The sequence below is a fragment of the Pteropus vampyrus genome, unplaced genomic scaffold (assembly GCF_000151845.1).
Source record: "Pteropus vampyrus isolate Shadow unplaced genomic scaffold, Pvam_2.0 Scaffold46, whole genome shotgun sequence".
Taxonomy (NCBI): Eukaryota; Metazoa; Chordata; class Mammalia; order Chiroptera; family Pteropodidae; genus Pteropus; species Pteropus vampyrus.
In genome coordinates, this window is record NW_011888827.1 from 64250 (window position 1) to 74581 (window position 10332).

Below are 10332 nucleotides of genomic sequence, written 5' to 3' on the forward strand. Positions count from 1 at the left end.
GTGGTGGTGGACGGGACAGAGGAGCGTGGAGGGGAGCTGACCGTAGCTCTCTGGTCGGCCTCTCGCAGCCTCTTTTCTAAAAAATATGGAGTGCCTTTGATAGGGTTAAGCTCTCTTGAGGGCTTTTTGATTATCGTTTCTATACAATATTACTATTTTAATTTGATAACTTCTAGGCATTTTATAATTTTATAATAATAAAAGTACTTTCATAAAAGCCAATTGAATATAATACATTTTCTGTAAGGTGGTCTGAGATAGGAGAATTAGTAGGCTTCTGCCAGCTCTTTCCACGAAGGCAGTTTTCAGATGAGCGGGCCTCTCGCTGGCTCTAGCCACTGCTCTGGATATGCCGACACACATGCTGAATAGAGGTCCATGGGAGCCTGTAAAAATGAAAATCCGAATGCCAGCTAAACTTTCTTATTCTGTTTTGGAGATTTTGATTTGGGATTTCATATTTTTATGCTAGTACAGCTTTACTGATATTTTGCAAACGAACTCCCTGTGATCCAGAAATTCGCAGCAGGCTTAGTTCTTTTGGCATACCCAAACCCCGCAGCCTGCCGTGGGCTAGAGCCGGTTCCGCAGCCTTGGCACTGTGGACATTTGGGGCTGGGTAAGTCTTCGATGGGGAGGGCTGTACTGTGTACTGTAGGATGTAGAGCAGCATCCTGGCCTCCACCCACTAGATGGCTAGGAGCACCCTCCCAAAAATGTCTCCAGATAATGCCAAAAGACCCCTGGGGAACCGTTTCACCGTTTGACAACCACTGGCCTACATTGTCTTTCTCACTGAAGGTTCTAAATGCATTGAGGACTGTCCTCTGCCAAAAGAAGGTACCTTTTAAAATAGTAATTTATATATAAAATTATAGTAAGAAATTTAGCCAACGTGTTCGGACACAGAAGCTGCCTCTAGCCTCTTAAAGTTTGGCAGAACAGACCGTGGCATGGGGTGAATGACTGCTTGTGGCCTAACTGGGGTCTTCTGTTTCCCTTCATTTTTGCAGCTGACACACATGGGTGTAAATCCGCTCGAAGCTGAAGAACTCATCCGTGATGAAGATGGTTCTGATTTTGAATTCATAGTCTATGACTCCTGGAAAATATCAGGCAAAACAGCAGAAAACACCTTTAATAAAACCCATACATTCCACTTTCTGTAAGATTATTTTAAAAATCCGACAGACCAGCCATTTGTAAACCTTGTTTTTTATTGTAGGGACAAAAGTTATTTGATATTGTAGAGGTGACGATCATGATGCCATTGTCTGGAGACTCTGAACTTTATGTGGATGGGACCTGGTCCTGCTTAATCTCATCAGGACCGGCTCTGGGCCAGAGCCTCCTTGCCGGAGCGCTCTGCTGGCTCCTTTGCTTTATCGTATGCGAGACTTCGGTTCTGTGGCACAGTGTCTAGCTGTGTTTTTTCATCTTAAAGTCGTTATGGAAGGATGATCATGCCTATGACGGGTATCTTAGGATTCTAACAATATGTGTAAAGTGCCAATTATTATATAATTCCCTGTTGGATAATCCCTAGCCGGTATTTGAAGACTGCTTGAGTCTCGGTCACATAAACCGCCCAGTTCATTTTTTGGAAACAACTCCAATTTTGAAAAGTTTTCTTTATTCTCAAATGAAATTGGCTTCTGTCTTAATTTCCTAGCTCAGTCCTGTGGAGAAACTTAACCACAGCTCCTCCTGGTTCTTTTGTGAGTCAGTGTTCAAATACATTGCTTTTGTTCCCCAGGAGATACTTTTTCTAGGGCAGGGGCTTCCAACTCCAGGGCCATGGACTGGTACGGTCCATGGCCTGTTAGGAACCAGGCTGCACAGTAGGAGGTGGGTGGCGGGCGAGCGAGTGAAGCTTCCTCTGTGTCTGCAGCCGCTCCCCAGCGCTAGCATCGCCGCCTCTGCTCCGCCTCAGAGCATGAGGCATTAGATTCTCATAGGAGCACTGGCCCCTGGTAGCAGAGAGGTTGGGGACTGCTGCTCTGGGGTCACCACCCAAGTTGCGTCTTCCTTAGGTGGTACAGCTCTTGGGCATTTGTCTCTTCTGATTCGCCCTTCTGAACCTCCTGAGACTGGTCGTGTCTCAGGGATCTGTATGTGCAGGTGTATTAGGCACCTGTTTTTAACAAGCCTTGGGGTAACTCAGGTGCCCAGAACCACTGTATTATAGCTTAAAGATCAAACTTCGTTATAGATAAACTCCCAATCTGTTGAGTTCTGGGTTCTGTCATAAATCTAGACCCTAAGGCTAGCCTTTGGTGGTGTGACCTACACTTCATCTCATTGTCCGGCCTGGATTCCAGCTGCAGTGAATTACTTACACCTTTGTGCCCCTGCACTTGATGTTCCTTTGGCCCGCAATGTCCTCTCCCCCATCTTTCCATCTGGTAAGGTTTATTTATCCCACTTGGAAGCCTCCGTAACTTCTCCAGACAGAAGTATCAGTGTAGGATCATATTCCCCAACTGGATTACTTGCATGTCTGGGTAGATAGCTCTGCCCAAATGCCCTCACACCATGCGCGTAGCACTCTGATAGAGCACGATAGGGTCTCCCATGTTATGTTGGAATCTCTCTCGTGTGTGAATATGTCTGTCTTGTCTATGCTGTATACTTTGCTCTCTTTAAGCAGAGAGACCACATGGGTCTAAGTTCTTAGTGCCTTGGTCTCTAAATGATACAGCTATTACTGAAGTTTAAGTCTGCAGGAGGGCTTTTTTGGGGGGGGTAGAGGAAGTTCAATAGGAAAAGGAGTCCCATGGCCTCTGCCAGTCCTGTTCTCCTAAGACAGGTGTGTTCTGGGGTTGCAGGCTGTGAGCCTCCACATGGCACACCTCATCCAAAGGCTTTTAACCCCCCCCCAAGTGTTTGTCCTTCCTCTGATTTCTGAAGTTGGCTTTGCAGAAATATAAACAGGGTAGCTGGAAAACCAGAAGCATATTTACCGGCTTACTGTTCAGAGCAAAATATGATGGTATTTGAGTAAAGCTCCTAAGACTTATTCTAGAAACAAAAGGAGCAGAAAGGATGTCACAAACCTGGCAAGAGGCTTGGTCTGATGTCGGCTAGAATATCACTGATGTCCGAATTTGACTGTACCATGGGAACAGCTTTCACTTAGTGAAATTAGTTTGTTTAGAAAACAAAAAAAGACATGAAAGTGTATTTTTCATCAGGTTGGGTTCAATACAAGGAGAATTTCCTGTGCCAAAGCCACGAACTGATCGTCCAAGAAAAGTTCGTACGATAGAAGAGCGGCGGGAGATGCCTGCCCAGGTTCGTTTTTATAAATGTCGCCTTTCAAAACACCTGAAGTTGAAGCAGCCACTAATCCAACATACGTGCAATGTGGCCATCTTTTCTAAGCTTCAGGGCCTCGAGTCAGGTTTGGTCACTTAACTAAACATTTCATTTAAGCCTTTAAACTTTTCATTGGATTGGCCATTTGTCTTGATTTTAACTCATTTCTGTAGTTTAGATCAGTTCTAAACCAGGGATTCTCAACCTCAGCACCATAAGCATTTGGAATTTGAGGATTCTTTGTTGCTAGAGGCTGCCTTGTATATTACAGGATGTTCAGCAGCATCCTCGGCCTCTTTCTCCTGGATGCCAATAGCATCTTTCCTTTCCAGTCCTTGTGTGACAACCAAATACTGGCATATGTCCCCGGGGTGGGGGTGGGGGTGGGATGAAATCACTTCCCATTGAGAACTCCTGTTCTAAAGGGCCCTTTTTGTATTTTGCTATTTTATGTTCAACATGAAAATGGTTGATTTGGTAATGTTACTCCTCTAAAAAATAACGAAAGTATTACTGAAAGTAGAATTTTTTTTAACTATAGATTTTAAGGTGGGGATTGGGGGCTAGCAGTCCCTAATAGCAAGACATTTAGAGGAGTTTGGATGTGCAAGAGAGCAGAAAAGGTCACCGGGCAGGCAAACAGGTCAGTCAGCTTGATGATGACTTTATATTTTCAGTTAAAAAGAATGGAAGAATCTCATCAAGAAGCAACAGAAAAAGAAGTAGAAAGAATCTTGGGATTACTGCAAACCTATTTTCGAGAAGATCGTAAGTGTGATACCAAGTTCAAAATAGAGCGATTTATAGTGGCACCAGTTAGACATGTGCCACTTTCAATGAGAAGGTATTTTTATTTAAAAAGCATTTTCAGGGCGTGGTTCCATAGTGTAGAGGTTAGCACGTCTGCTTTACATGCAGAAGGGCCTGGGTTTGCGCCCCCGTAGAGCTGTGGTCCGTGGTCTATGGCCACGCCACCCTGAACAAGCCCAATGTCTGATCTCGGAAGCTAAGCAGGGTCGGGCTTGGTTAGTACTTGGGTGGGAGACCACCTAGGAAGACCAGGTGCTGTAGACATAAATAATAATAAAAAAAATAAAAAGGTATTTTCAGGTAAATGTATTGAATCCTTTTGATTCTTTTGGCCTATATATTTCATGAGACTGCGCCCCTTTAGAAGTTTCATGTGAGAACATTGGTGAAATAACTTTATTGTTAAAAATTAAAACATAAAAGTAAGAAAAGTAAGACGTCAAGCACCTATCCTACCTTTCCTCACCCCCCAGAGGTAGCCACCTATAAAACATGATGTGTATATTTTCAGATTATCTTACATTTATGTCACTCATTTAAATATGCATATAAGTAGTTAGGATTTTTTTTTCAAAGCTAATAATAATAAACACATTCTTCTGCAACATGACTTTTCCATGCATTTTTCCATATCAGTACATATAGATTCCCCCTTATTCTTTTCGGTGATCCCCACTGTGTGCCTATATCATAAACAAACATTTAACAAATTTTCTGTAAGTGGATGAGTAAGTTCTTTATAACGTTTTACTCATATAAACCACAGAAGTGAAAAGTCTCGGCATGCAACTTGGTGCGTGTATGCTAATATTTCTGTAGGACAGCTTGTTAGAGGAGGGCTGCCGGGTTCTGGGCATTCGTATTTTTAATAGCTATGCCAGATTGCCCTCCAGAAGGGTTGTATCGATTTATACTCCCACAGCCAGTGCCTGTTTCTTTTCTCTGGCTAGCGCTAGAGAGTGTTGGTCTTACTGATAAGCAAAACTCATTTTCTTGCCTTAAAGAATTTTTTCCTCTTGTCTATATAGCTGATACTCCTATGTCCTTCTTTGACTTTGTGGTTGATCCACACTCTTTTCCCCGGACGGTGGAAAACATCTTTCATGTCTCCTTCATTATCAGGGTAAGATTTACTTCTCTAATTGCATTATATTCTTTTTAAAGGATAAATAATAAAAGCTATAGATGGAAGCTGGCAATGATTTTTGTATTAACTAGTATGCATGTTAGACCCATTATAGCAAAATATTAAACTGACCTGCAGGCAGAGGAAACTATCTAATACAAGAAAGAAATTCAAAATTTGTGTTTTCTGTTTTTACACTTTATAAATTATTTAGCGAAAGAATTGGCAAAATTTGAACATGAAACTATAGCTCAGATAACAGTATGGTATAAATGTTAAATTTCCTGAATTTGATACTTATTGTGTAAGAATATATCTTTGTTTTCAAGAAATACACACCAAAGTATCAGGGACAAGGGTCAAGTTGTCTATCACTCATAAAAGTTAATAATATAATATATAGAGATAGTGATAAAGTAAATGTGGCAAAACTTGAACAATTGGTGATGTTAGATAAAGGATATATAGGAGTTTTTACTGTAATCTTGTAACACTTTAAGTCTGAAGTTATTTCAGAATACAAGATCGGTCTACAGTCATGCCACCCTGAATAAGCCCGATCCTGTCTGATCCTGGAAGCTAAGCAGGGTCGGGCCTGGTTAGTACGTGGATGGGAGACCACCTAGGAAGACCAGGTGCTGTAGGCGATTAAAAGGAAATGTACTATGGAAATTTGCTTTAGATTGTCTTAAGTCTTATATCAGGTTGCTTTCCTGCACCTGTAAGATAAGTTTAATCTTAACTTCAGACAAAAATATTGTATTGATCAAAGTTATTTTTCTAGAAATGATAACAGGCATATTTTGTTGATGGTAAATGACAGAATTATGCATAATAAAATGTGGAATATTCACAAATATGTATAAATCAGTTAAAGAGGCAAGACAATTACAGTTTTATTTAAGAGGCCCTCTGGATAGAGGCTGTGTCTGGGCACACAAGCTGATTGGAAGCCTGGGAGCCCATGTAAAGAAAGATGTCAAAGTCTTGTCAATGTAATCTCTTCGTTATTGTTATGATGTACTTTCATTGTCTGAGACTGAATTTTCTAATTAATTTTTTTCATCCAACGATTATAGGCTTGGGATCTAAGTTTTAGTCTTCTTCTAATGTCATTTTTGTGTTTTAGGATGGTTTTGCAAGGATAAAACTTGACCAAGATCGACTGCCAATTATAGGTAATGATACTATGTTCAGAAAAATCAGTTTTAGAGAAAAATCTGTTTGGTACTAGAGTTTATGAAATGTATTTTACTAAATGTAAAAGAGTTTTCGTTTAGGTAACAAACTTTTATAATGCTCTATATTGCTCAACTGAAAACATGGCCTTAGTTTAAAACTGATGGATTCATCTATGTATCATTGATTCGATATGTGTTGTAAATTTAATAAGAAATGATATAATTTCTCTCAGATTTTAATTTAGAATGTCTGTAATGAGTTTTTTGTGCTTTCCTTCTTTCTATTTTTCTCCTGATGAGAGAATGTTTAATTCTTAGTCGAATAATTTCACACTCTCCACTACTCTTTTCCTTTCAAGGTTTTCTGTAGAGAATGAAGTAACTTTTATTGCACTTGTATGTTACTCAGTTTCATATGGACTTTCCAGGGCTTAGTTCTGTGGTTGGTACATAGATATGCAGAGGTTTTCAAATGATTGGAATGTGTTACTCTACTACTTTTTTTTTAATGGAAATAAATGTGTTTCTTTGCTACTGTAATAATACTGCAACTCACCGATGCACGAAATCCTAATATGTGTGTAATATGATGTGTCTTCTCGATACTGGTTTCATTCTTATTCGTCAGTTTTTGTTCAGATAACCTCTTCTGTTTGGATGACCTTTGAAAACTTTGTTTTTCAAACAGAGCCTATCGATATTAATGAAGAAAGTGAGGGCATCGACCAGAACACCCAAGTTAGAAATCAAGGAATCATAGCTTTGAGTTACCGCGACTGGGAGGTAAAGCTCTGCACGCTGCAGCTGAGTGTCCTGGGTAGTTCGGCCACACTGCTGTACACCCTGTGCCCACATGTGCTTTGTTCTCTGCCAGGAGATTGTGAAGACCTTCGAGATCTCAGAGCCTGTGATTACGTCGGGCCAGAGCCAGCAGAGGCTAAGTGTTTGACGCCAGCTGCAGGTAACGTTTCCTACGCGAGGGCTGCATGTTTTTATTAACTTGACTTGGCTTTCCAAACCATCCCTTTTGTCACATCCCAGTAGACTTTGGGTTCTGCCTCCCCCTAGTGCCCGTTCTTGGAACTGTGCGCGCTGGTGAGAGAGCGGGGCCTGGTGGCTGCAAGCTCCCTCCTTTGGACTCATTACTTTGCTGTTCTTATGATGCACAGTTGATAGAGGTGGAGCGGGAGTTTGTTCTTGGTTTGGCTCCCCGACCCCAACAAAGCCAACTGATAAATAGGATGATTGGAATATCGAATCCTCCCATCAGTTTTGTTCACTGTCCCATTAGATTCCCCTATTTTATATGTACAGAGCAGAAAAGGAAGATTACATGCGAATGAAGTTAGTAAGTGGGCATCTCTGGAATTTGAGTTGGTTATGAAGTAATTCTTCACTTTACGAAGGAGAACATAGCTAGAAGGAAGTCTGCGTCTGACCTGGCATCCTGCTGCAGGCAGCTGCGGGTGGGAATCGGGAGGTCTGGATTCGGCTGCTCTGCCCCTTACTTTAAGATGTTGGGCCAGTCTCTTAATCTCACCCAGCTTCATTTTCCTCCTCTATAAATCTGCCTGTAAAATGGGAATTTTAAATTAGATAATTGCTAAAGTTTTTTTCGTAGCTCAATTCTCTGATTTCGAAAGTTAAAATTCGCTTTTTAGTACTTACTGTAACCTTTTCCTAATGTGCCTCATTTAATTGAGCTGCTTTTGTTCCAGGACAACTGAGGGAGAGGGGAGGGTGGACATAAGACACATAATGTGGGTTAACGTGGGCCCCACCCACTGAGGAGAGGCTAGTTGTTAGGTTTCATTTATGTATAGTGAATGAACTTTTGATTTATAAACTTAACCTATTTTTTCCCTTTTTTTAGGACTCAAGTGGATAGTGAAATCCCAAAAGAAGAGCAGCATGTATTGTATATATTGTATGATTAAACATTTTTAAAGACAGATTGCTTTTAGTAAAATGTAGCTTTTGATAGTGAATGAATTTGTCATGGTTGTCTTTGATTAAAGGAAATTCACTGCCATATTCACAAATAATTGTAGTTACTCTTTATTTTGTTATTGGGATGGTTTCTTTCTCCAGTCTTGTCTCATTGAAAGTTTTAGTCAAGTTGTTAATGGCCTGTAGATCATTATGGTTCTTCAGCTGTAAAGTTAGCTACTCAACAAATAAGAGGTTGTACCATATGAAATTGTTTTTATAGGTAAAACATGGTCAGATATCAGTAATGTCCTATGATTCAGCCTGTGATTTACACACAAGAAACTATTCGGTCAGGCCAGGCTGGACTACTTTCCGAGCAAACCAACCCTGATCCCACCCACCAGCCGCCCTGTTTGTTTGCAAGGGCTGCTCGCCGCCCCCGAGGACCCCGCTCCACGGAGCGATGTCGCCCTCGTGCTTCTGGTCTTCGGGGGCATTCAGGTCCGTCCTTGATGTTTTCTGAGTCCCCAGTTGGTTTCTTTCCCCATTCTCCAACTTTCTACATCTCTCCTTTCTCATTCCTGCCCTCAGGTCTCTGTCTCCCCTTCTGTCAGTCCTTAAACCATGGCACTGTAGCACCTCCTTTCCGACCGTCAGTCTACCGAGGCTGTTTCATGCCAGGTTTAGTGACAATGCCTTTCCCAGTTGTTAAATCCAATGGATAAATGCTGTGCATTTGACACTTGAAAATTTACTTCTTGAAAACCATACATCTTTACATCTGATGCTTTCCCTGCTTCCCTTTCCACCGTCTTACTATCCTGGTTTATACTACATCTATATCCTGAACGTTCCCAAAATTTTATTTGACTAAACTTCTCTAAAAGCTACAGATACATGGAACTAATGGCTTCTTGAACAGCATCTGGGCTGTTTTAAACACGTATAAAACAGCTCCCCAATTTTTTCTCCCTATAGTCCCTGTATCGGTACTTTTACTCTTTATTTCCTCAGAAACAAAGCTTTGAAATTATTTTCTTTACTCCCCACAATCCCTACCTTAATCGGTCACAAATTCTCATCTTGTCTCTTGCTTCTCCATCTTGCCCAGGTTTCTGCCACAGATTCCCATCAGGTGTCCCCTGCTTCCCATATATCTTTCAAATTTCTCCCACTTGTTCAAAAAACATGTCAGTTTCTCAGTGACTCCCCACTGCCTTTAAGATTGAAAAAACCTGAGCTCTACAGTGATGTTCAAAACCTTGCATGATCAGTCTCTTTGGCTACTTTTCTAGGCTTTCTCCCTCCTATCTAAGCTCTAGCTATCTCTTTCATTTTTGTTAATCAGCTTTGTTGAGATGTAATTTACATACCATACAATTCACCCATCTAAAGTGTATTTCTTTTTCTTTTTTTTTTTTGGGTCTACTTACTGGGTTGTGAATCACTGCAACCATTACCACAATCTAATTTTAGAACGTTCTTGTTCCTGTGACCCCTCCCCATTAGCAGTCACTCAACCTTCCTCGCCCACCCTTCACCCCTCAGCCTTAACCAACCACTAACCTACTTTGTCTATAAATTTGCCTATTTCTATCCCCACAAATTTGCTAATTTGGACGTTTCCCATAAATGGAATCACACATGTGGTCTTAACATAATTTTTCAAGTGTGCGTGTTTGGGTGTTGCCTTCCTCTTCCCCTTTCTTCTACTTGTTTCAAACACTATTTATGTAAGACATTTAAAAGCGGTTACCTTTTTTAAACCAAGGAGGAAAAGCTGGTACCTTTCTGGAACTATTGGGTTTTCTAACTGTGGACTTTTTCATTATTTTAAAAAATTATCACCAGACGTTATCTAGACAGGCTGATTATGGGCTACTTTTTCCTCTTTCAACTTCTGAATTGAAAAAAAACAAGGACATGGTTCCACAGTGTAGCGGTTAGCACGTCTGCTTTACATGC

At 41.0% G+C, this 10332-nt stretch overlaps 1 protein-coding gene and 2 pseudogenes across 1 annotated transcript in view; all 3 read left to right on the forward strand.

Moving 5' to 3' along the window:
* NSMCE4A (NSE4 homolog A, SMC5-SMC6 complex component) overlaps positions 1 to 8480 on the forward strand; it is a 37295-nt gene extending 28815 nt beyond the window's left edge. Inside the window, exons 4-11 of the mRNA XM_011359303.1 lie at positions 1014 to 1165; positions 3195 to 3294; positions 3996 to 4086; positions 5157 to 5251; positions 6384 to 6432; positions 7124 to 7218; positions 7310 to 7396; positions 8309 to 8480. Coding sequence (XP_011357605.1) covers positions 1014 to 1165; positions 3195 to 3294; positions 3996 to 4086; positions 5157 to 5251; positions 6384 to 6432; positions 7124 to 7218; positions 7310 to 7384 — 657 coding nt within the window. The 3' untranslated portion in view covers positions 7385 to 7396; positions 8309 to 8480. The remainder of the gene's footprint in view (positions 1 to 1013; positions 1166 to 3194; positions 3295 to 3995; positions 4087 to 5156; positions 5252 to 6383; positions 6433 to 7123; positions 7219 to 7309; positions 7397 to 8308) is intronic.
* On the forward strand, positions 4277 to 4392 carry LOC111739103 (annotated as a pseudogene).
* On the forward strand, positions 5783 to 5901 carry LOC111739084 (annotated as a pseudogene).
* Positions 8481 to 10332: the final 1852 nt, after the last annotated feature.